The 27,496-nt window shown below is 38.7% G+C and overlaps 1 protein-coding gene across 4 annotated transcripts in view; it reads right to left on the bottom strand.

The window, feature by feature from the left end:
* Myo5a (myosin VA) overlaps positions 1-27,496 on the bottom strand; it is a 155,596-nt gene that overhangs the window by 52,127 nt on the left and 75,973 nt on the right. For all 4 annotated transcript variants that reach the window (XM_029481121.2, XM_029481123.2, XM_029481125.2 and 1 more), the window contains 13 exons: positions 27,287-27,368; positions 26,479-26,586; positions 23,812-23,918; positions 20,676-20,941; positions 19,866-19,947; positions 15,830-15,970; positions 13,488-13,613; positions 11,081-11,164; positions 6,738-6,899; positions 5,787-5,884; positions 3,129-3,215; positions 2,941-3,049; positions 93-304 (listed from right to left, as the gene is read on the bottom strand). In XM_029481121.2, the coding sequence (XP_029336981.1) occupies positions 93-304; positions 2,941-3,049; positions 3,129-3,215; positions 5,787-5,884; positions 6,738-6,899; positions 11,081-11,164; positions 13,488-13,613; positions 15,830-15,970; positions 19,866-19,947; positions 20,676-20,941; positions 23,812-23,918; positions 26,479-26,586; positions 27,287-27,368 (1,664 nt within the window). The remainder of the gene's footprint in view (positions 1-92; positions 305-2,940; positions 3,050-3,128; positions 3,216-5,786; positions 5,885-6,737; positions 6,900-11,080; positions 11,165-13,487; positions 13,614-15,829; positions 15,971-19,865; positions 19,948-20,675; positions 20,942-23,811; positions 23,919-26,478; positions 26,587-27,286; positions 27,369-27,496) is intronic.

Raw genomic sequence — 27,496 nt, 5'->3', positions numbered from 1 at the left:
CTAATAATGAGTGAGCCACTATCTTCTCATTCAGACCTGTTCTAGAATGGACCATGAACCCACGAGGCCCACGAGGCCATAAGGAGACTTACCATCGAGCCTGATAGCCCCGCACGTATCGCTGCACTGTGATGGCTGCCCTCTGCATACACAGGTATCTCTTCCTTAGAAGCCACCCACGAATGGTCTTCTGGATCCGGATGCAGGCAGCCCGAAGTTTGTCAGCCCTCAATTTTTCTAGATAGGCCACTTGACCAGCACGGAAAAAGATCTTTGTCTTACCAAACTGGTATTTATCCTTGTCCTATTTTAGAGGGAAAACATAAGGAGAAATAATGACTGTATAAAAGAAATTAAAGATGGAAAAATATAGAAGTAGAATCAGTAAAAAGATGAATCTATCATCTAAAACCTGAGCTACATACATTTCAATGAACTAATGGAGCCAGATTGTTGATCCTTTATAAGTTGTTTAAATAGAAAGGATTTTAGAGAAAATGGTAGCCTAAGAGTTATTTTCCAGAATTATTCTACCTGGAATTATTATCTGAGGCCCAAAACTGGTTGTGGATTCTACGCAGCTACTATTTGCTTGTTTGGATTTTAAACACCTCAAGGAAATGGAGATGCTGACACTCCCTCTGACTGACCCGCTGTTAGATTACATCAGGCTGTACACTCCATGAGCAGCTGAAGAAACAAAAACACCAGGATGAAGAATAAGGCAGGAAGAAAACCACACAAAATAAAAAGTTAAAAACAAACAAAAACAAACCAATAACCAATCCTTCCAAACCCCTGTGTTCAGATGAAGACGATGCTTCTACGTAGTTATCAGTTTACCTCAACAGGATCTAAAAATAGATACAACCTCATAAATGTGTTTAAAACCTTCTAAAACTTGTAGAAGACTTACAAGATATTAGAAGATTGCATCAGATTTCTTTCATAAAAAACACAATTCTGTATATTGCACTGATGTTTGTAAGCAGAGCTGTAGGGTAAATGGAGATAGGTATGTGACTGAGGTGATTTACCTCAGGTGCAAGTATGCAAATCATTGCCTATATTCTTATCAAAAGAAGAGTGGAATTTACATATATTAATCAGGACTGTATCTGAAATTCTAAGCAAAAAATAGAGAAACTCAGTCTTTGCAGTAAGTACACATCCCTTTAAACATGAAGCTAAAAATTAGAAACTATAACATATATTTGAAAAATCTAAAATAACTTAATAATATTTACATAGGAAGCCTAGCTAGGTCCTTTTCCACTGCGGCTCTCAGCTACTGCCTCTGCCTCCACTGGGCCCAGGCCTGGAGTGGTCTGGGTTGAGGAGGCAGCTGCATGGTTGTCTCAGCATCTGCTTCATATTCCCATCTACACCAAGTTAGAAAGGAGTGGGGCTAAACTGAAAAAACAAAACCAAAAACTAAAACAAAAATCACATTAAATCTTAAAAATCATTACTAAAAAGGAATCCTTATTTCTCTCAAAGGGGAAAAACATTATCAAAGAAGAATTACATTTAACTAATAGCTAGTAATTATGAGTAAGTACTTCATAGTGAAGTACAAGAAAAATAATTTTTAATCAACAATTTCATGAATCTCAAATTCATCAAGACTAGATTAGAGATTTTTCTATATGTACTGTGTAGGCCCAGGGAACTGTTAGAAATGCAAATGATAATGGGATTTAGCTCAGTGGTACAATATTTGCCTAGCATATGCAAAGCCCTGGGTTCTATCTACAGAATAATAATAAAAGAAAGTATAGGGAAGAAGGTTGTTAAATTATTGGGCCCATCCCAGACCAACAAAATTTCCTTTGTTGTGACTAGTATCTGTGGAATCCAAAAGAAGATGCTGGACCTCTTGGAGCTGGAAGGGTGGTTATGATATGCCAGGTGGGTGCTGGGAATCAAACCTAGGTCCTCTGCAAAAAGCAGCAAATGTTTTAACTGCAGCTCTCTCTAGCTCTACAGATTTATTTCATTATGTGTATGGTCTACATGAGTATATGAGTATATGTGGTGCCCACATAAATCAGAAGAAGGCATTGGACTCCTGGAGCTGGAATTGCAATTGCAAGCCATCCAGTGTGGATGCTGGGAATCGAACTCAAGTCCTCTGCAAGCAAGAACTCTAAAACATTTCTCCAGCCACATAAGCAAATTCTTGTATTTTCTACTTCTTTATAGCTTAGGTCCACTTTTATCCAGACTTACCCATTCTTTAGTGCCTGATTCAAATCTCACACCTCATGAAATTATTCTTCCTTCTCATAATGGTTCTACTTCCTCTGCATTGTATTTGGCCATGTTTATTATTTTAAGATGTTCAGTTATATGTATGCATGTGTGTGTCTCTGCAAGGATATTGATGTGAAAGTATAAGTGGCAGAGAAGGCCAGATGTGTTGGCTCCCTTGGGAGCCAAAGTTACAAGTGGTTGTGGGCCACCATACCTGGGTCCTGGAAAGTGAACTCAAGTCCTCTTGAGTCAAGTAGATGCTCTTCTATTGAGCCATTTCTCCAGTCCTTACCCAACATGTGACGTAGACATAATCTAAAGGCTCATCTTTAAAATGCATTGTCTTTAAAAATAAAAATAGACTTTCCTCTTTAATTATATCTGTTGTTTTCCATAACTAAGTACTAAAAACATTTTTGTTGATAATGATCAAACTATCTAAAGGACTGTACCTCAAGTTCAAGTCTAGCCTAATAACTGTCCGGTGTTGGCTATCAGCATCCAATTCCTTCTATCACACTAAACACGGAGAATGATCTTATGTTATTCCTACTTAACTATCTGTCTACTTATGTTTCCATACTTAACTATCTGTCAAATAATCCAGGTTATGCTGTTTAACGCAGAAGTTTGCTCAGAATGACAAGACCTTTCCAGAAACAGTTAAGTGAAAACCATTCTCACCAATATTAGTTTCTCTAATACATTCTTGCACGTTTGCTTTCTATCTCCCAGCACATCTTTTTGCTTCATTAGGACCCGGTACCGGCTGAAAAACTCTTGGTAAGTCCACCTAGAAAAGAATCCCATGTGAGCTTATTATTCAAGAACTGCTCGCAGAAGGCTCAGTTCCACTGGAAGCCTGGGCTCACCGTGAGGGAAACCCTGCTGCGCTGATCCGGATGGTCTCCAGGACACCACATGCTCTTAGCTGCTGCACTGCCCTCTTCTCATCAAATCTGCATGAAGAAACAAAAACTGTTAGGTCACAAAAGACCCAGACCATCAAGGGTTAAATTATTTTGTCAAGAGCCAAGTAGATAAACTAGAAAACAAAGCATTCAAAAGCTGGAACAGTGATCAAAATGGAAAACTCCATGAAATAGCAGCAAAGAGATAGTTAGCAGTAGAAATAAAGAGCTGGGGATAGCTCTTCCAGTTGACACACTACATACAGTCTTACCAGGAAGTCCACTGAACATCCTTAAAATAAAGAAGTCAGGGTTGCCCCTCACTGTGCCCATCCTGTAATGAGTGTGTATTTATAGCTTAGCCTGACTGAAAATGCTCAGATACCATCAGCTGAGCACATGTTCCTCCCCTGGGATAAAGGTCAATGAACATGAAAGAACAAATTAAACACATCCCATTCAGTTATTTAAAAACAAAACAAAACAAAAAAACCTTAACAACCTTGTTGCTCAATAAGCTACTTACTGTGTACATATGAAGCACTGTAGCATTCAAAGCAATGAAAAGTATTTATTTTGTATTACATTTCACATTTATTTCATCATAAAGATGGTGGTTTTAGTGAGGATGACCCCCCATCTGCTCATATATTTGAATGCTTGGTCCCCAGATAATGGAAATGCTTAGAAAGGATTAGGAGGATTGAAAATATGTCACTGGGGTTTCAAAAGCCCTTGCCATTCCCAGTTAGCTTTCCTTGTTTCTTTCTGCACTTTGCTTGTTCATCAGCATGTCAGCTCTCAGCACTGGTGCAGCATCATGCCAGCTTGTCTCATGCCATGTTCCCCACTATGATGGTCCTGGACTCTAATACTCTGTAACCGTGAGCCCCAAATTAGTTTCTTTTATAAATTGCCTTGGTCATGACATTTTTGTTATGTCAAACAGAAAATGAACAAAGACATTAAAAAAAAAAGGCATGTTTATGTTTAATGACATCAAAGAAGTATCAGAAAGTTCTTCTAGCCAGGTGACTACTCCCGTTGGTAGTAAGCTCTGAGTACAATTAAGCACTGAGTGTCTGTCCAAGCCCATTCCTATACTGTCTTCTCAGGTCTCGGATTGCTGGTAGGAGACAGGGCTTGCTAATACAACTTCACAGTCAGGTGGCAACTTCTTCCTGCTCCCACTTCCTCCAAGGGAGAGGATCTAAGTGACGATGAGGAATATGGCTAACCTGAAATATAAGGCAGAATCTGCACAGGAGGACCAGCAAGACCAGAGTCGCTCATACACTGTAGAGTAGAAGCTGCAGCCTTCAGTATAAATGGGCAGTCTATTTTTTGTCTACTTATTTGTTTATATTTTATTATGTATAAATGGATGTTTGCCTGCATGTATATCTACACAACGTCAGAGGCCAGAAGAAGGTGTCAAATGACGTGAAACTAGAGTGACAGATGACTGTGAGCTGTCATCAGGGTGTGGGGGAAATAAACCAGGTACCATGAAAAAGAAGCCAGTGCTCTTAAGAGCTAAGCCATCTCTATAGCCTTATGCCTGGTCTTTTTAAAATATATTTTAAAATTCTTATTTGGCACATGGTATGTGTGGTTATTTATGGGATAAAATGTGATATTTCATTTCATATGCATAATGATCAAATCATATGCTTGATCTTTGGACCCACAAATCCCTCTAGAATCATGTTATCTTAAGGATGTACAGAAATATTTGGCAAAGCATATTTGTTAAAAATTGTTATTATGGGACCTAGGAATGGTTTGAGAAAGGGCAGCTGGGAGGGCCTGAAAGGAGGAAAGGGATGTAATTGTAATTTAATTGAAGCATATTTTAACTGTTGTAACAACCTAAATAATCTATCCATAGTGACTGATTTAAATAGATTGTGGACTATCTATACCATAAGATACTCTGCAGCCATTCAATAAATAATGTAGGTCTTTAAATACTAATCTAGGATCTGTCCACAGTCAATGATGTTAAGAGCAGAGATGAAGTAGCAATTATAGCATGTGACATTACCTTGTTTCGGTCTGTCTGTCTGTCTCTCTCTCTCTTTCACTTTCACACACACACAAAGAGTAAATGCTAAATAGTCTGGTACCTATGCCAATTCACACTGCTTAAATCCTAGCATTACCTCCTGAAAACCATCCCAACAGCATATATGGATTACTTTTAAACTTAGAGAAATATTTATATTTTGAAATCGTCTCCAGGGATTTATTTTCACCTCTGACTTAGTATCTGAAGTAGAATGAGATTTTGGTAAACATTCTCTGGCTTCAACAGATAAAAAGTATCAGGTAAGCCTTGGCCAGAGAAGCCTTTAGCCCAGTCAGCTCTGCTTTTAACTGATGTCCAAATTAAGAAAAGGCCATAAAGATCTCCAACAGAGATGGAGTCAAAACAGAAAACCAGAACCAAAGACATGCCATTGGCCTCAAATTTTCAAATCCTTAGAAAGCCAACTGCTAATTTGTTTTCATATTGTCAAATGGAAACAAAAACTAGAAATTTTTGGAAATAGATTCCCTCTACAAGACATGAAGATCTTCCCCAAAAGTCTTTCTCCTTATTTCACTTTGACTTACGTGAATGGAAACTTGAAATCATTAGGCTTAATACAGCGTACATAGTGAGGAGTAGTGGCGTTAAGGGTTTCCATAAGCAGGTGAAGGGAGTTTCGAAACTGCATGAAAAGGGTTTAAAAAAATTAGTTTTGTTAGAGATCAAAGACAATTTAAAATTCTCCTTTAACATATTGAAGATGACATAAATTTAAAGTTATCTTCACAGGGGAGTGGTTCATAAACAAAAATTCTAGGGGTGTCATTTACATTTGCCTAAACCCACACGTTTATCCTGCTGAGTATGTATGTACTCCTTTCTCTGTTGCTTCTTGTTGCAAGTTCCATTATATGTGACTTACAATTTTGTTGCTAGGGCCATTTAATTATTAAGGTATGAACCCTTACTACACAATACTAAAAAAAGCTGTAGATTTCTTAGTATTGTATAAACAATGAGCAGAGAACAGGCTGAAGGGACCTCCATTATGGACATGGGTCAAGACAGGAGGCTATGGATCCACATCAGGCCCTGTTCCTATCTGGCACAAGGCCTCAAGGCACAATGCACTTTGCTGACTAGTGTACTGCTCCCTTCCAAAGCCACACCCATGCTCAGGCACCAAGCTTGTGTGGAATGTTTCCGATTCCCCACAGGGAAAAATACATCTAAGGAAGGAGAGGGTATTTTCTTGTACTGAGGAAGCTGACAGATGCTCTGTATAAATATAGAAATGAAACAAGAACAAAACAAAGACGCGATATGTATTAGAGGAACTGAGACATGGTGAAAATTATTTTGGGATGGGTTGGTGTATGGTTGAGTCTGGGGTGGGTAAAGTCTAAGTGTTTGTACAGCAGAAACTCTGGCCTGTCTTCACGTGAAGATCCTATCCTCTAGGTTGAAGAAGGAAGGCCTGAGGCTTTGTGGAAGCTGAGGAGAAGGAGTCTGGCAGTGGTAGCCCCTGAGCTCACCTGATGTCCCACTGTCTTCTTGTGCTCTTTCGCAGTCTGGCCAGGTCGGCCCTTGGTGGGCTTTACAGGAACTCGAGTGAGAGGAGTGCGCCCTGAGGAGGTGGCAGAGGTGGGACTGATGGCCTTCTCATCATCTTGAAATAGCTCTGGTAGCATCTTAAACTGAGTCACAAACAGTAAAAGTTATACTCTAGACCCAGGAGTTGAGGCAGCACAGCTATCCTCCCAGTGTTGAGGAGACAGAGATAGGAGGATCATGAATTCCAAGCCAGACTTAGCAATAGAGTGACTTCAAGACTTCCAATGGAGACGCTCTCCCAAAACCAAACCAAAACAACAAAAACCGTTCTACCCTAAACACCAAATGGAAGGTAAGCCTTTGTAGAAGACACAGTATAGATGCGTCTAGTAAGCAATTATTCCTGTATGGTGAAGACATTTGGGGTGGAACAAACTTAAAACGACTATATATACTGACTTGGAAATCTAACATATCCAAAAGAATGTGAATAAAGCATATAACTCGTTTTGAACCATAATTATTTTAGAGAAAATATTAATTGAAAGACTGAGTTTATCACCTCAGTTCTACAATTGGGTTTATGCAGCAGAAGCAAAGGACCAGTCCAGGTTTCCAGGTATCTGCAGTAGTAAGCAACTCAGAAACATCCGAGAGTCTCAGCAGGAAGGCGTTATGAATAAGCTTTCAATGTTAGAAGATAAAAGTTAATGATGAATATTAATAATTTTAAGAAAATAATTTGGATTGTATAGAATAGGAGAAAACTCTGTGATTATACTATATGTATTTATATTTGATTTTAAGAAATTTAGAACATTAGTGCAATTACCATAATCATGTTTTTTAAGATGTGGTCTTCTTATGTTACCATAGGAACATAGATCTGTAGATCAGGATGATCTCAAACTCAGAGATCTGCCTGCCTCTCTCTCATAAGCAGTGAGATTAAAGGTATTAATCTTCACTAAGTGAATGGATACTAGTCAATATAGTGGGATGAACATTCCTGAAACAAAAGAGACCTAAACTAGTCTACAGCAACATCTTGCTATATGGATTCATCTTTCTAACACTGTTATATTCCATATAAAAATTAGTCATCTGTGCACACTTGAAATTATTTACTAATCTCAGATTAGTAAATAATTTCCTATGAGACCACTTTTACTGAAAAACAAAGTCATATGACTTCATATTCTATAAATGTATGGGCTGGAATACAGTTTAGTATCGGAGAGCTCCTTTGTCAAACATAAGGTCCTGGATTAAATCCTCAGCACCAACAAAGAGAACAACTAAACAAACACCCACAAAACCCATCAGGGTAGTTAAGAAAGTTATCTATGATAAGCATAACATAATAAGGGCTGCCTGTTAAACAAGCACATATATTTCTTGTTTTGGGGAATGTTTAACATAATGTAATCTAGCATGATTAGCTATACTGAAGTAAAGAACTGTCTTAACATTATCTTGAATAACAAAAATAGGCCCACATGCAGAGAAAAAAATTAGTTCGTAGTAGCTATCTATGAAAACTCAGCACAGGAATCAGAACTAGATGATTCGGTGATAGGCCACGTACTACAAAGTTTTAGCTATGATATCATTCCCAAATAAATTTCTGGCTACACATTAGCAGTTGCCAAAACTTCATTTTTGATCTCTTTTTGTGAAAAGTTTAGTAGAACGAGGCTATCATGCCATATTTATCAATAAGTGCTACAATTTAACTTGATATCTACACTACCACACACACTTAAGGGTAGGATTACTCTTAATAAAATTCTAAACTAAAATTCCCTAAATTACTTTTTATTTTTTAAAAGTGTATTGCCAGGCATGGTGTGACCACACTTATAACCCCAGCACTTGGGAAGGCATAAAGATCATGCGTTTTACAACAACCTGGGCTATACAGCAAAATCCAGTTAAAAAATTTGGTGTGGTGCACATGTGTCTGTAGTCTTAGGACTTAGGAGGTAAATGTAGGAGGTTCAGAGTTCAAAGCAAATTCAAAGCAAGTCTCAGCTCCACATCTACATACTTTGAAGGCAGCCTAGACTAAATGACATCCTGTCTCAACAAGCAAAGAGTAATAAAACCAGACAACGCTGGGGGGGTGACTCAACCAGTGAGATGCTTGTCTTGCTGAGTTTGAGCTCCAGCAGCCATGAAATGCTGGGATAGTCGCACATGCTTATCATACTACTAGGGAGAAAAAACAGGAGTGTCCCTGGGGTTCATTGGTCAGCCAGGTTACTGGTTAGCTCCAAGCCAATGAACGACTGTGTCTCAAAGGAGGTAGACTGTATTCCTAAGGATAGCCTCAGACTATCTCCTTGCCTCCACACACATACTCATATACCTGAGGGCACGCACGCACACACACACACACACACACACACACACACACACACACACACACACGCACGCACGCACGCACACACAGCATAAACTTTGAATTGTTGCATTGGAAACTGCTCTATAATATATTCTTGAGAAGGTGCTTCTTCACAGGCCATTTTTCTTAATTTTGTTCCTGGTACCTCCTCTGGCAGCCTCTGTTAATTGGACTATCTGGCTACAGCAGTTTTTATCTACATACTTTCTTGAGCAATCACACCCAGTCTCATGGCTTTAACAAGCATGAAGTTCTGAAGCCTACAGAATTCCTACTTCCTACTTTTCTCTTTGACCTGCCTTCATTCCCCACTTCCCATATGACATTTCTACCTGGCTATCTCTAATTGACATTTTAAGAAAATATATCTAAAACAGACACAAATAGATTTTACATTGTTATCATCACCAAAAATCTGTTCAGAACACACAGTACAAACACAAATGAATCGGTCCTTCCAAGAGAACAAACTGGTTTCTGCATTACACCTGCTTTACACCAGGTTCAGAGAGAAGATAAAGTTCAGGTCTTTTGGTTGAACTGCTGAAAAGACTGAGAACAAGAACAGCCTTTGAACTCAAGTAAACTACAAACTATCCCACTTCAACAGCAACAATGGAACACAGATTGCCTCTTCCCAATACATTGCTAACTTCTAATGACTGGACCCACTAGACAAATAGGAAATTAAATCAGAATGAAGACAGAGCTGATTATGGGTACATCTACAATGAAAACCGGTACTCTGTTTAGCTAAAATATTTTGGCCAAATATTAACAGAATGTCATGCTTATGTTATAGATTAAAATGATAAAACCTCTGAGCCACACTTATAATAGTGACTGTAAAAGAAAGTTTGCCTTGCACATTACTTTTTTATAAGTTAAAAAGTATTAATATTCAATTCTTGCTAAGGGTAAATAAATGATTTTCTATGAATATCTGACTCATCTCTGAGAGTTAAAACTAGACTACTGTTGGTCTTTATGTGATCTTTATATTATTAACACAAGTGATGATAAAAAGTTATTTTAAAACCAAGAATCCTATTGTCTATACACTATTCTATAGATGCTAAGAGGATTCTATTGAAATAAGCCAGAAAAACAAGAGTGCCAATCAATAACCTATAAGGGCCACAGGAATATTTTTACTTTTTTAGCAGGTCTTTACAGAATCAAGTAACTAGCTTCCTGGTTTGCTCCTGTAGGCTGACTATGCCCCTCTTCCATCTTTTCCAGAGAAAGGTCAACAGCTGGAGGCACAGACTAGCTTAATAAGCAATATAACACCATACTTCCTTGCCATCTGGAATATTCTTTTTTCCTAGTGGAAAGCAGTGGTTCTAGTATTTGTTCTTATGAAAAAATAATTTAAACATTTTGGGTCACATCTGAAACCACACCTATGATGACCCAGAGTTAGTCTCCACTAGGATGGAGTGCAATAAGGCCACATTTCTAGTGAATCCCTCAAAATAACAGCAGAAAAACCTTCTCTGAGTCTCCCACAAAGAGTGCAGTCACTCGCAAGACTTCCAGTGTAGAACCACTGTGGAGACAATGATTTCACAGGGAGCTGAAAGACCACATAGCTGAGTAGTTAAGAACAGGTCCTAAGCAAGACAGCCTGAGTTCAACCTAACTTGGGAACTTACCAGTAATCAGTCCCCGACACCTCAACTGCCTCATGTGTAAGATGTGACTAATATAATGCTACCTCACTATAAGAATCAAACTGTCAACATTTGAACAGTACTCTATATAGGACATGACACGTATTACGTGTTATACATTTGACAAATTAAAATCTGTAAATAAAACTGATTTTGTTAGAAAAATCATAATTAGTATTAAAAGACTAGTGCTGAAGCAATTAACATTTTATGGATCATATTTTGATAAGAGTAAATTTACCTTGCTTGACTTAAGGACTTTAATTTGTTCTTCAAAAACAGTATCTTTATTCTTTTCAAGAAAACCTTCACACTGGTACTCCACCTGAAATCACATGAAAAAAATATCTCCTAAATGACAACATTCTGGAATAGTTATAGTCATCAACAAAAACAAATTTATTGTCCAGACTCTATGACTAGCTCTCAGTAAGTGGTACCATCAGTTAATTCTAAGAGATCAATGCTATTTCCAGGGAGAGGTGTGGTAACTCATTAAAGCAAACCTGGGGAGATATAAACAAAGTACGCAATTCCTACCACAAAAGCTACTTGTACATACATGCTTATTGCTGCACTAATTGTAACAGCTAAGAAGTGGAACCAGTCTCAATGTCTATCAAGAGAATGGAGAAACAACATGTAGTACATACATACAATGGAGTTTTATTCAGCCACAATAAAAATGAAACCATGACACTTTCAGGAAAATTGATACACATGGAAATCATTATGCTGAATGAAGTAAGCCAAACCAAAAACCCAAATACTTCATATCTTCCCCCCATGTGGATCTTACATTTCAATTGTGTGTGCATGTGTACATATGCACACATATTATGTAGGTCATGAAGCTAGAAAAGGGAGCATAACAAGAAAGAAGAGCTCTCAATGAGGAAAAAAAGAAAAGGTAATGGAATATGTGTGACATGAATAGAATGCATGTGTCATGAAGGCAGAACGGGGCTATGGGATAGGAAATGGGACCACAAGAAGAGGGCAGGGAACAGTGGAAAGAACTAGAGGGCAGGGATAAATAAGAACAGAGTATGTAAGAAAAAGGATAAAATGAAATCCATAGCACATGCCAAGAATTCCAGCACATAGGAGGTAGAGGCAGGAGGATTAGGAGTTCAAGGGTGGCCTCAGCTATACAGTAAGCTTAAGGCCAGCCTAGGTTCATAGACCTTGTCCCCAAAAAACCAAAAATCTATTATCTTACATGTTAACTCAGAAACAAAAACCAAAACCAACTAATAAAAACAGTAGAATAAAAAAAGAAATATGTAAACTCTATTAAGTTAACAACTACCAACTTCCTAACTGACAGTGGTAGTGACTGCTGATAAAATGAGATCAAAATGCTCTATCAGTCATGGGTAAGCAGACTTGTAAGCTGATTTTCTCCCCGATGGCCAAAGAGAGCTCCTTCTAGGCTGCTCCAGTGTATAGTCTAAGCTGGTAAGCCATCTGTACAAGCACAAGTGTTCCTTTGAGGCAGCATTTCTCAACCTGTGGGGTGTGACTCCTTTGAAGGTGGAATGACCCTTTTGCAGGGATCACCTAAGACCATTGGAAAATACAGCTATTTACATTAGGATTCATAGCAGTAGCAAAGTTACAGTTATGGAGTAGGAACAAAAATAACTGTATGGTTGGGGTCACCAGAGCATGAAGAACTGTATTAAAGGGTCACAGCATTAGGAAGGGTGAGAACCACTGCTCTAAGGAGGGAAAAGACTACATGAAGAGAGACTGGGGATGCGTGAGAAGCTGATGATGGCAGAGGGAGAAGATGGGCAAATACTGGATAATTTGGTGAAGTGGGATTACTTGAGAATTCTTTTTCTTCTAAAATCCCACAACTTCAGCCATTTCCCACTCATCCTATACTCCTATAGGATGTAGTCCTATAGGGGTTCCTCATCCTATACTCCTAAGGTCACATTAATCATCCAAAGGTTTCAAGCCAAGACTAGACGATCAGAAAACTCTATTCATAAAGAGGCGTTCAGAAATCCACAACACAGCCTGTCCCATAACTTCCTTGCAATGTAAACTAGTCACATAGTCCCCGACTTGTTACGTGAACTATAGAACTTGTGAAGAATGCATCACCATGCTTGCACAGGAGACAAAAACCAGTCTCTGGTATGAAACCTGTGAGACTTTTAGAGGTAATGCATGCACTCAGAGATGTAGTATGTATATACACCATTTTAGTACTACCAAAAAGTTTAATAAAGTCATGTATACCATAAATTACATTAATATTTTCATACTTAAGCACATAAATACCCACCTGAATTGGGCTAAAAATTATGAATCGATCTCATGTTAGTTCAAGTCAGAGATTAGGTTTGGGTGCTAAACAAGTTATGAAAACACTTTTGGCTTTCAGTTTCTTGAATTTCAACATTTCAGACAAAGACTTTTGACCCATATTTACTTAATATGTAATCAACTCAAGTTACAGTAGGAGAAAACCAAGATGGCAGTACTGAAGACTGCTTTCCCGGAAAGGACTCTAAAGAAAGCAAGTGCTGCCAAAACAAACAAACAAACAAACCAATACTCGACTACTGATTTTTATTATAATTCAATGTAAATTACAGAAAAGGGGAAAATAAGACAAAAAGTTTCCTTACTTTGTCAGCAAAATGTTTGATGATGAAAGCTTTGTTTGACATGCGGGGCTTCTCAAAGAGGGCACATTTGTTCAAATGTGTGTTGTACAGTTTTTGGGCCCATGTGTCATCTGTGCCTTTAGGCATCTTGGGGAGAAAAAAGAAAGTGAAGTGATGGCTGAGTGCTAAAGGTCTTCTGCGACATCAGCAACAAGACACCAGTTCCTATGTTCAACTTAAGAATTCATTCTTTATTCTCATCTGCACAAGCTAACCACCAATGAAGGAAGGGCGTGGCTGAGACCTTCCTTGGGGTGACCCGGTACAACACGTGAGTGACAATCTGCCTATACCAGGAGTCATCAATATTTAATTTTTTAATACAATAAAGGCTTTGCAAGTTAAAGATAAAATACAATTATTAGGCATATTTTATTTTTTTAAATTGCTAAATGAAAGTAACATTTATACACAGTGAAATATTAATATAATCCAGAAAGGTATGAACTGGTAGTCTGTCTCCTCTTGCCATTTCCAGAAACTTTACTACTTGTTACCTGTTTTTTTGTTTTTTGTTTTTTTTTAAATTTTTTTTATTAGGTATTTTCCTCATTTACATTTCCAGTGCTATCCTAAAAGTCCCCCATACCCTCCCCCAACCCCCTACTCACCCACTCCCACTTCTTGGCCCTGGTGTTCCCCTGTACTGAGGCAGATAAAGTTTGCACGACCAAGGGGCCTCTCTTCCCACTGATGGCCGACTAGGCCATCTTCTGATTCATATGCAGCTAGAGACACAAGCTCTGGGGGTACTGGTTAGTTCATATTGTTTTCCAACTATAGGGTTGCAGACCCCTTCAGCTCCTTGGGTACTTTCTCTAGCTCCTCCATTGGGGGCCCTGTGTTCCATCCAATAGCTGACTGTGAGCATCCACTTCTGTGTTTGCTAGGCCCCGGCATAATCTCACAAGAGACAGCTATATCAGGGTCCTTTTAGCAAAATCTTGCTTGTGTATGCAATTTGTTACCTGTTTTTAAGACACGTACTTGAGTGGACTCATTCAATATACTCCTTACATTTCCCAGTCTTACTTATGGTCATTAGGTTGCTACTAACTTTTTGTTATGACAATTGTCATATTCCTCTTGTACATACACACTTTCAGTATATTTTTAAGTATATACTTATAGGTTAAACTCCCAAGTCAAAGGGCACACATGTTTATGATTCTGCTTTCCTATAAAATATGTTGTATGAATTCTTGTCCTTCATCAAATGTATACATGTAATTATTAATTTAGTCTCACTAAATGAAAGGTATCAAATTTATATTAGCCTACTTGATTGATACTGATAAAAGCAGGATACCATTTTTGCTTTGCTTTCTTATTTTTAATCTCAAATAAGAATGATTATGCTTTTTATCACTTGCATTCTTTTCTTTAAAAACCCTCAAATTTTATTTAATATAATTATGTGTATTTGAGGGCAAGTACATGCCATACCCTCCCACTGTGGGATCTGGGGATTGAACTCAGGTTATCAGATCTGTATAGCAAGTGTTTTTACTCACTGAGCCATCTCTTCAGCCCCACATACATTCTTAACACTAAGTCTGGCTCCTTATAAGGGTCAATACAGCATAAGCTGTGATTTATTGTCTATAAAGTAAAAGAAGACTGAGAAATAAAGGTTTGCCTAAGGTCCTTCAGTAATAAAGTGGAAGAGTCAACGATTTTATAACATCCTACGTCCTTAAATGTTGAAGCAAATAAAATGATTATTATTTATGTCAATAACAAATATTCAAAATATGGCTATTTAGAACTATTCAAAACAATTTTGGGGCAGTTTCTTGTATTTCAATATATTCTGCTGATCAAAAATATTAAACATTAAAAACAAAAATGATAAAAAGCAGTAACAGTTGTCAATATGTAGTCAGCTAAAAACAGAAGGGAAATAAATTCTCCTAGCTTCACTTTTAATACAATCCTTAGAGTTGTGGCTCATGAGAAGGCTCAGCAGGTAAAAGCGCAGGATATGCAAGCTGGATGACCTAAGTGCATTCCCACATCCCACAGTAGAAGGAGGGAACTGGCTCCTGAAAGTTGTTCTGACCACCAATATGCGTTGTGGCACATGTGTATCACACATACATATACATGCACACACACAGCTAAATAGTAAAAAAATAAAAATAAAAAAATAAAAGAACCTTCGGGGTCTAACGTCTCTTCAGAATGAACAAGAGGCCCCTTGTCACAATGACATGCTGGAGAGTTTCTGCTTGCAGCCACTTGTTCTGTAGCCTTGATCCATCTATCTTGACAAGCTAAGTACTTCAGAAAATTATAATCACCTTACATTCCTCATCCAGCAAATCGAGAATGCCCAGTTTAGATTCTATAAGATTGATACAAGGCTGATTATCATAGAAATCTATAAGTGTCCATGGAATTTGTTCCTTCATATATTCCTCCTGTTCCAATTTGAAGACATGCTGAAATAAAGAGAAAATGGCAGTCATTATCAGATTATTATCATAAAGAATGTAATCAAGGAGCACACTTCTATAGCTCATGGCTCTCAGTAACAATAGCCTCATGAAAAGGCATGACAGAAATCATGTACAGAAAACCTTAGTTATAAGCATTCAACATGAAAAAATAAATCTAAGCATGTAATTTAATTTTTTGTTATATTCAGAAAGGTTATCAATATGTAGACCAGGTTAGCCTGAGATTCTTTATGTAGCCCAGGCCAAATGTGAATTTGCACTCTGCCTTAGCCTTGCAGGTGCTGAGATTACAGGCATACATCACCACATCAGGCCTATATATGTTTTGAATGGCAGATAAATACAACAGTCCTTGTGATTTTTAAATATATGTGTACCATCCACACCACCTCTTCTCTTCCCCATTCACTCTTTAATCAGACTATGTACTGAGTCTATACTATGTGTCAGTCACTGCCTATGATCAACAGCACAGACAGGGATGCTACATGTGTGAACTGGGAGAGAACTAGGAGACACCAAATAGTTACAGAATAAAAGTGAGGTGGAAATTTCAGGTTTCTTTAACAACTCAGTTGTGTCACATGGTATTTTCCTGGAAGCTATCTTGTGAGAGGTCATGTGATATTTTGCCTAAAACAGATTCTTGAGAGGGTGTGTGATGTGTGATGTTTAAAAAAAAAAAACAATAAATGGAACCCCACAAACAGCGGGAGGATGCTCTTGCATTGCTATGGCATGCAGTGCTTTGGTGGTCTTTGCTCGTCTTCACTTCATAGAGAAACATGCTAAAGAACTTCTCCTGGTGTTCCAGCTGATTCTGCCATTTCTGACTCGTACAGACTAGGTGGAGCCTTGCCGTTTCTCCTGGATCACGCTGCCACTACTGATTTGTGTTTGCTGTTTGCTATTGAACTAGACTGCTGGTATCCTGAAAATGAAGAGTGGAGTTGCCCCGAGTAACTACTTCTAAACAGGTACACAAAACCCTTTTCCTACTAACCTTCTTTATCCCCTACCCCTGGTTGATGGGGTTGAAGCATTAAGAACCTTAAATAAAATATGTTTTAAAAAAGTATCTAAGTCTATATAAAAGTGCAGGTACCATGATATTATGAAAGAGAATGACAAAAGTCCTCATCTAGTTCGGATATGGTGTTTGGGCAGGTTTCCCTGGGGAAGGGCTTGTGATCAAGTTCTGAATATGAATAGAAACTAAACTGGTCCAGGTGGGGAGGCAACCCAACCACTGCCTCTGCTTCAGCCTGCTGCTCCAGCCAAGTTGGCTGATATCACAGCTTCTAGTCTCACTACAGACATTAATGACCACTACTGGCTCTTAAATTTCTCTTTACCTATTTCTTCTGGATCCTCTGACTCATTCTTTCTTGCCAATTTTTTTCCTGGAAAAACTAACTTTTTGTGGCTGTGGCCTAACAATACTTATTTTCTTGGACCCCAAGTTTTAGAACTCAAAGGTGACAGAGAGATTTTTGATACTCTTACTCACTCTTTGTGTACTTGGAACTTTCCCATTATATTCTACACTTATGGTTACACTTAGCTCATTTGCAGTAATAATCCTTGATCAAAAAGATCATCTAAGCCAGGCAGTGGTGGTGCATGCCTTTGATCCCAGCACTCTGGAGGGAGAAGCAGGCAGATCACTGTGAGTTTAAGGCCAGCCTGGTCTACAGAGTGAGTTTCAGGACAGCCAGGGCTACCCAGGGAAACCCTGTCTCAAAAAAACCCCATATAATTGTAATTAATAAATGTGTTGTTATTTTTATTTATAAAGGGTAAACAAGGTATATTTGAGAATTATGGATCTGGGGCTGGAGAGCTGGCTCAGTGCTTAAGAGCACTTGTTGCTCTTGCGCAGAACATCAGTTCAGTTCCTAGTACTCACAGGTAGCTAACATCTATCCTTAACTGGTGAAAAATGAGTCCTGTTATTATGGAAAACCTTAATCAACCCGTATCAAACAGTGAAACAGCTTTATTTGCTAAACAAAGATAGTTAAATGTTTATCAAAGTACTTATATTTTGCAATGTCAAACACCTTAGTTAAAATTTTAGTCCCAAATGCACACAATTCCAATCTGGCTGCCTATAATCAGAAACTTTAAATTTTCTTTGCTATATTTTTTAGTATTTATTTCAAATTTTAAAAGAATATACTAATCAGAGAGCTGGAAGTACGGCTTAGTGGTTAAGAGCACTGACTGCCCTTCCAGAGGGCCCAGGGCTCAATTCCCAGCACCCACAATTGTCTATAACTCCAGTTCCAGAGGATCCAGCAACCTTACACAGACATATATGCACGCAAAACACCAATGTACATAAAATAAAAATAAGAAAGTCATTGTTTAAGAAAATGTTTAGAAAAAATATGCTTATCAGCCTTTTTTGACTTCTCAATTTGAAGTTTTGTCTTTGTTTTCTCCTGTTATTGGTCTTTATGTAAAAGGTTTCTACATCATAAAAAAATAAAGTTTGAAAACAAGCAGCATCTAAACATAGCACAGTATTCTGTCATAGCTGAAACTTCTTTAAAGGACTCAACAAAACCTAAAAAATGGACTGTACTATCTCTAGCTTTACCAACTACAATGATCTTTGTTTTCTGAAAAAGAATGTTTTTCAAGCACAATTTACTGTTTTACACTATTACAGAAATTTATATACTAAAGCATAGATTATTTTGAGAGAAATTTAGCATTTATTTCAGGGAAAGAACTATCTCTGTTTAAACTGGGTGATATGGTGGTGGCAAGTCTGTAATCTAATACTTGGAATGCAGAGGAGGGAGGTTAGCTCAAAGTTAGTGTAAGCCCCTACTAAAATATACCTACTGCCATTGCCTCAGTGAAAAAACCAGGCTACTGAAAGGATCATTTGTAAAATTCTGACATCTTCCTAACATAGTAAATGGTGTTAGTTATAACCCCACATTTAGTTGGTGTCTAAGCAGTAATAGAAGGACTCAATGGTAGTGCCCACCCCACTTCCTAAATCTCTCATTCAAATTATTTGTTCAAAATGTTCATTATTTGTAACATTGTTCCAAACTCTGTTCCCTGGCAGTTTCCCTACTCTAAATCCATTATAAGAATTACAGTTCAGTCCTTCTTAGAAGGGGGAACAGAATAAATACTCATAGGAGCAAATATGGAGACAAAGTGTGGAGGAGAGACTGCCCCACCTGGGGATCCATCCCATATACAGTCACCAAACCCAGACACTATTGTGGATGCCAAGAAGTGCTTGCTGACAGGAGCCTGATATAGCTGTCTCCTGAGAGGCTCTGGCAGTGCCTGACAAATACAGAGGGGGATGCTCACAGCCAACCATTGGACTGAGCACAGGGTCCCCAATGGAGAAGTCAGAGAAAGGACTGAAGGAGCTGAAGGGGTTTGCAGCCCATAGGAAGAACAACAGTATCAACCAACCAGACCCCACAGAACTCCCAGGGACTAAACCATCAACCAAAGAGAACACAGGGAGGGATCCATGGCTCCAGCCGCATATGGAGCAGAGGATGGCCTTGTCAAACTTCAATGGGAGGAGAGGTCCTTGGTCCTGTGAAGGCTTGATGCCCCACTGTAGGGGAATGCCAGGGTGGGGAGGCAGGAGTTGGTGGGTGGGTGAGGGAACACCCTTATAGAAACAGGGGGAGGGGTGGGATGGGCATTCTGGAGGGAAACCAGGAAAGGGGATAAAATCTGAAATGTACATAAAGAAAATATTCAATAAAAGAAGAGAGAAAAAAGAATTACAGATCAGGAGTTTATTTCAAAGACCAAGCTTTTTTTTTTTTTTTTTTTCAAAAGGAAAGTTTGTAGAAGAATCTTATTCAAGAAAGAAAATTCTTACCATGTTGAATTGTTGCTGTAGTTTTTCATTTGCATAATTTATGCAGAACTGTTCAAAACTATTTATCTCAAATGTTTCAAATCTGTAATACCAAAAAAATAAGGTAGGAAGAAAAGAAAAAGAATAGTTTTTAAAATTATTTAAAATATGCACATTTGAAAGAGAAAAATGTGAAGTCTCTTAACATTATCTTCTCCATATCTGATAAAAGTCTGTAAGTTGGAGAGTCAGCACATGATGAGCATCAGCTGAGACAGTCCTGCTTAAGGATGTGCAGCCTTGGCTTTTTGAGGCCCCTTCAGATCCAGTAGGAAACAACAAAACGATGCTAAAGCAACAGTTCCTGTCAATTTATACTCCAAACATTTCACAGAGAAGTGGGAGCTAGAAACAGAAACCTAACAGGTTCTTCTGAAAAACTGAACCAGAGAGTGAAAAATTAGCTGCCAAACAAGCCCATGTACAAAAAGTATCAACATTTACAGAATGCAACTAGAAATGAAATTATATTTTTAGAAATTCAATAATTTGTCATATAAGAGTGTGGAAACCAATTAATTCAATCTATTAGCTTTGTAGATAGATTCTGGAGCTGAGTTAATTTTTGTTTAAGCAATGTGTAAGGTTTTTTTTTTTTTTTTTTGCATCATTATATCTCCATTATCAAAGACACTTCTAATGGTTATAAGTTAGGATTTCCTTCTCTTCTCCAGTAGAAAACAAAATTAAACATGTGCTCAGAGGTACAAAACACTCCCAAACAAACAACTGCTTTCCAGCAGAGTAGGGCAGCCAGCCAAATGCACTCACCCATAGATGTCCAGCACGCCTATGAAAGAGTGCTGCTTGACAGCAGAATGGAGAGCCTGATTGACGTGGTCAACAATCCAGTTAAAGAGTTTTGCATAGATGTGCTTTGCTAAAGCATCTCGGGCATTTGTGGCCTGCAGCTTGGAGATGGGCTTGATGTATGTCTCTGTGGCAGTAGCCAGCTTTCGGTGGCAGAGCCAGTGACACATCTCTTCATAATCCACACCCATAAGGTCACAGAAGATGGTAAGAGGTTCATGCTTGGGCTACCAAAAGAGAATGTGTTATTATTGCCTATGGCCAAATAAAAGAATAATTTCTGGAAAAAGTTACACAATTCAGCACTATCTTTGTCAAATGGACATCAACATCACTCACACCTGATCAATGAGTATAGTCAGAAGCATTCATAGCCTAGGATCTGGAAGTCACTTTGTAATATCTTGTAGGGCTCATTTTAAACAAAAAACTTTCTTGGTTTTTCATAGATTTGTCTGTCTCTTTCTTAGGTTATATTCAATCACTCAATCAGAAATCTTGTCAGCTGGCCATCAAATCTGTGCTATTAAACAAGCATAGCTCCTGTGTGGCTTGAATGAGAATGGATCTCAGCAGATCATGTATCTTAATATTTGATCCTCAGTGGAACTGTTTGCAAATGATTGGGAGGTGTATCATTCTTGAAGGAGGTGTGTTACTGGGAGCAGATCTGGAGGTTTCAAACATTCACACCACTCCCAGTGTCTCTTCTCTACCTTGTGCATGTGGATCAAGACATAAGCTCTTGGCTACTGCCATTACTGCCATGCGTGTCTGCCTGCTGCCATGCTCCCTGTGTGACAGTCATGGACTCATTCTCTGAAACTATAAGCCCCAAATATATTGTTTCTTCTATAAGTTGCCTTGTTCATGATGTCTGATCACAGCAACACCCAGTGTCTGCAGTCTTAAGGGGGACATACTTATTGTCCTGTAAAACACTGAAAAGAGACAGACATAGTGCTGAAAATCCACAGGAGGAGAGTTCTCTCTATCAAGGCAGGAGACAATTACCTTAGATAATAGATTAGGGTATGAAAGAATATCGGGTATTTCTTGGTCAAGAGAAAAGCTGTCTAAGTTGAGGTAACAGCAAGATTAAAAAAAAAAAAAAGGTGGTAGGAGGGAAACTAGCAAGAGGAGGAAGTAAGGCTAAGTAAAGCAGAAAATGTACAAAATGAAGCCAGAGAACATGATTGACCTTCATCCTCAGGCCACAGAAGGTCTGAAGAGGCTTGAAGTAGACAGTCTGATGTCATTTGAAGGGCTTTGAGGTTGGAATTCTTTAATGACTAACATATCCCTGAACCCCTTACACATCTTCTGTGGATCTTCTGTGAGTGAGGTTGCTAACTACTTGTCTTGTTCAGTCTCTATTGCTGTGTTACTTTCCCGAATCTGGCATCTGACAACTTTCCCGGGGAGTGGGCAGGTTTTACATCATCTCTCAGTGAAAACTGAGGAACTGAGACCCAAGAGAACAAACAACTTGACAACAATAATCACATGGCTCGCTCATATCACCATTGTCATTAAAACCTGAGGTTCCTGATGGCCTCATCTCTAGACCCTTCCCAGAAGGTCATCACTTCAGATTCAAATCAGTACCATCACTTACAGCACCTATCAATCATGAAGGAGTATATGTGCTATAGCATGAAAAACTTTGAAAGGCCACATATCGCATGATTCAATTTCTATTAATATCCAGGGTATATAACTCTACAGCGGCAAGACGGAGACTCAGGTTGCTGAGTTGAGGAGACAGGAGTAAAGTTGGCTATAGGTAAGATACCCAGGCTTCTTTTTGAAAGTCGTTTCAGCTGCCTGTGAACATACTTATGGTTGAACATATCTATGAGCATAATCACAGCCATATATTGGTGTTGCTAAATTATATCTCAATAAAATCTGCTTTTGGAAACAAAACAAAACAAAAACAAAAACCTGGCGCTAGATGTGATTATGCACTGCTGTAATCCAGATTGTCACAAGTTTGAGGCCAGCTTGGGCCACAGACAGGACTCTATTTTGAAAAAAGAGTGGGTGGGGGTATGTGTGATTATTTTCTTAAAAGAAAGTAGAGGTTTAAATCAGAGCCATCATTTTCTCCTTTAAAAAATACTAAGCCAGGCCGGGCGTGGTGGCGCACGCCTTTAATCCCAGCACTCGGGAGGCAGAGGCAGGCGAATTTCTGAGTTCGAGGCCAGCCTGGTCTACAAAGTGAGTTCCAGGACCAGCCAGGGCTATACAGAGAAACCCTGTCTCAAAAAAAAACCAAAAAAGAAAAAATACTAAGCCAGAGAGATGGGTAAGTGGGCAAAAGAGCTTGAAGCCACACAAGCCTGATGAGCTACGTTCAATCTCCAGGACACAGGTAAAACGCTGGGCATGATGCCAATCATCTCTAATCCCAGTCAGTCCTCCACGATGAAATGGAAAGCGAAGGAAGGCAGGAGAACTGGACAAAGGTTCCCCGTCTAGAATACCATGAGCAGGTAGAAACAAGAGAGACCTGCCTCAATGGGGTGGAAGGGGAGAACCGACTCCCAAATGTTGTACTTTGGAGTCCACATGTGTGGCACATACATGCCAGCACTCACATACAAACACACAAACACACAAGTAAAAATAACAGGGTTGAATAGATAGGTCAGCAGTGAAAAGTACTTGCCACACAATATCAGGACTGGAGTTTGCGTTCCTGCACCCATGTAATAAGCTACTACCTGAACCTCTGGCTCTAAGAGATCCAATGCCCTCTTCTGGCCTCTGTACACATACAGGTTTGTGTACCTGTGTGCTTATACATATGTACAAACACAGAATAAATAAAATAATAAATAAACAAATAAATGAAGCAATTAAATCTACTGTAGATCTAGGGAGATGGCTCAGTAGATAAGGTGGACCTGAATTGCCCCCCAAAACCATGTTCAAAAAGACTAACATGGTGGCATGTTACAAATACAGTGACTGCGTAGCATGTGCAGAGGCCCCTAGCTTGTTCTACTTGTTCTAGCCCCAGTAGTAAAACAAACAAACAAACAAAACTAATACACAGGCCACCATCGCATTAAGCTTGTTCTGAACTTACAGGTATTGTGCAGCTGTCTGAATCCCGAGATGCAAATACAACATTGCCTAAGTGAAGAATGCCAGCAAGTATTCGAAAAATTCCCATTTGGTAAGATTCACTAATTCCTGGAATAGAATAGAGTAAACAAGCAATTGATGTCAGAATAGCAACAAACTAATTATAAGAAAAATTTAAGTCTATTATTAATTCTTGAATATTGCCAGATGTGCATAGTACATTCATAGTCATATATAACAACACTTTCATCTTTGAGATAGTAACATACTAAGCAGTTTTGCAATGTGGGTTGTACAGTGTGCCTAATCTGGTCTATGTCCTGCCATATCACATAGACAAGACACTTCATTGTCTATGCTTTGGTTTTCTCATTTGAGATAAGGCGATAATTCTTCAAAGAGTGTCTGCAATATTAAATGAAATAGTGCACAGAGTATACTCAGACATGCCAGGTGATTAAAAAAAATCACATCCTAGATATTTACGTAGTTTATTAATATTATTGCTACTACTTATCCCTACTTTAATACATATTGCAGCCCGATAAGGCTGATTTAAGTTGGATTATTGAATTACTTCTAAGTAGATTAATTAGAATGAAAGATCCAAAGATTAGAAGTGTTCAGATGGTTTTATATCCCAAGCTAATGAGTGAAGATCCAAACACAGCATTGGAACAAGACCCAAGTGACAGGGTGAGATCAGAAAGTTGGATACTTTCTGGCTTTTACCAGATCTGGTTTCAATTTTTTAGTGAAGAACATAAATATTAAACATAATCTATAAGTAAAAGTAGTAAAACTATTGCAAAAACATTTTTATAAAGGAAAATTGAGAATTTACTTTATGGTGAATAGTTTTGCTATTTCCTACATTATGTAATGGCGCTTGCATCCCTCCCCCCACCCCGACACCCCTCCCCCCCCCCCCGGCACCCCTCCCTGACAAAGTTTAGCCTTGTTGGTGTAGCCTTGGCTGTCCAAAAACTCACTCTGTAGAATAAGCTGGACTCAAACTCAGAGATTCTGCTGCCTCTGCTTCCCGAGTGCTGGGAATAAAGGCATGTACTACCACACGTTGTACATCCATAGTAAGGTTATAATCTACCATGGCTGGACAGCTTTCCTGAGCTTGGTACAAAATGGAAGACTCCCTTTTCTCAGCAGAGATTCCTCTTCCCCAACTGATCTGGGGAGCCTGATCTCCAATATTTTACCTGAGGAATGTCACATAATCCTTGATGGAAATTACAAATTCAACCTCCTGGAATCCCTCTCCATGCAAATGAGGTATCCATAGAACTGTAAGCCTCATCCAATGAAACTTCACACTAAGAACCCCTTCTCACTACCCAAGGTTCACATATATAGCCCTTGATTAACCCAAATAAAGTGTAAGTGTACACGCTATTTCATTGAATACTGTCTGACAGAGCTGTTTCATTGAATGTTGTCTAAAAGAACTATAACACTGAGGAGCTGTAACACTGAAATCTTTGGAGAAAACCCCTACCTGACACCCCTCCTCCAAGCCCTTGACTCCCTACTCCCCACCTTCCCATCCTCCCCCCACCCCACCCCACCCCACCTGTAGCATTCACTGCTGGACCAGGATCCTGTCCACCTACCCATTCTGGACTTTGCTACATCCTTCCCCACCTGGTGTGCAGCAGTGCCTGGACACCCAAAGAGAAGAAGTGGAAAACAGAACCACAGCACTGTACTGGTCTTTTAAAATTCTTCAGTAATACAATATTCTCTGGGACTTACTGTGCACATGGATCACTTGTAGTCCAAACCTTTGTGAAGTCGAATGAGAGAGTCTGCATTTTTAGCAAGTCCTAGAGTGGTTAGGACCTAAGCTCCCTTATGAGAAGCACCAAGATACAGTATTTGAGTTACTCTATTCTAAGTGTTTTTTTAAGGACACCTTTAAAAATTGTACAACTCTAAGTATGAACTGATTGACATTCATATTTAACACTCTCAAATCACAAAGAGAATAGTGGTATCTGTTTCAAAAGCACAGGAATAACACTATGCGCATTTATAAAATTCTCAAACAATAAGATTTTTAAATTCCTTTATAAAAAACAATGAAAACAAGAATATGTGTATTCTGTTAGTTTTGCTTAGCATCTGTACAGACCCTGAAGACAGCAATAAAGACAATTCAGCAAAGGCTGACCTGGCACAGTGACACATGCCCTCCATACCAGCAGACTGAGGCAGAGGGATTGCAAGACCTAGAACAGGCTGGGCTATGTGGATAAAACCTATCTCCAAGCATTACCAACAAACAAAGCCAAAAAACCCCTGAACAATCAAGCCCCCTAACAACTAAACCACTAAGATCTACAGAATGTGTTTATACAAAAGCCCATTTCAATTAGTCTCTAAATCTTTTTTTTAAACATTTAGCTAAAAGTTAATCTTACCTCTCCAGATATTCAATAATCTTTGGTAAATTTACAAGGTTGAGCCACTAGTGCCACTAGCTAATCCTAGAACCATTCTAAGAAACACCATGATCATTTCTCTGTGTTCCATACGTAAGAAATGTCCCAGCATCATTGACCAGTTAACACAAAGAAAAACCAATATTCCAAACAAAGACACTTGAGTCCAAATGACCAGCACTCATGAGTCCAAGACAGACAGACATTACCCAGCAGAGTGCAGGCCTGCCTGGTGTGCGCCATCTCCTTCGCATCATCTACTCCTTCTATCATAGGGCTGCCTCCTTGCTTTGTGTAATGAAAACTATCTGCATTTCCTGCAGTGAAGGAAAGAAAAGGTTTTTAGTCTATGAGAAGGTTGTACTTCAACCCTACAAACATGCTGAATTAGAGGTAGTGACAACACACTGATTACACACACACATACACACAGAGTTTAGAGTCTGCCCAGTTTACACACATTCTAATATAAGATTTAAGATTTTATCTCAATTGGTGAAATAAATGATGTTTTCTTCAGATTTAGTTCCAAACAGGCTACTAGGACAAATTTCTTCTTTCATCAAGAACAGTTTTTAAACATATATAAAAGCAGAGAGGTGAGCCAGGCAGTGGTGGCACCATTCCTTTAATCCCAGCCCTTGGGACACTGAGACAGCTGGATAGCTATGAGTTCTAGAACAGCCTGGTCTACAGAGCTACACAAAGAAATCCTGTCTCAAAATGAAACAAACAAAACAAAACAAAACAAACAACAACATAAACAAACAAAATAGCAGAGGCTAGAACCTGAACCCATCTATTTCTTACTTACCTTAACCAGCTTCAACAAGGCCAATCCTGTACCTGACTAGAGCTACCCCCAGCCTTCCCATGGCAGTTCTAAAGCCAGATTCAGACCTCTAAGAATCTTTTTTTTTTTTTTGTAAATATTTTAGTATGAAGGATTTCTTTTTGACAAGCTTGAAAACTCAAACTTAACAGAAAAAAACACCAAATCTAGTGTCATATCCATACCTAACCGCAGCATTTTAAACTCAGGTAACTTTGCCGAAGCACAGAGCTGATAGAAGATATGGTAGTTTCTCTCCTCTTCTGCCTTTGAAATAAGAAGAGTTTTCAATTGTGGCATTTTAATATAAAACTCGGGGAAACTATGATAATATAAAATTTTAATATTTAATTATCTCAGTAAAACTCCACATTTTGTAAAACTGATTTAAATAA

Source organism: Mus caroli, unplaced genomic scaffold (genome assembly GCF_978045245.1).
Source record: "Mus caroli unplaced genomic scaffold, Mus_caroli_1 scaffold_11, whole genome shotgun sequence".
NCBI lineage: Eukaryota > Metazoa > Chordata > Mammalia > Rodentia > Muridae > Mus > Mus caroli.
This window is presented reverse-complemented; position numbering and strand designations above follow the sequence as displayed.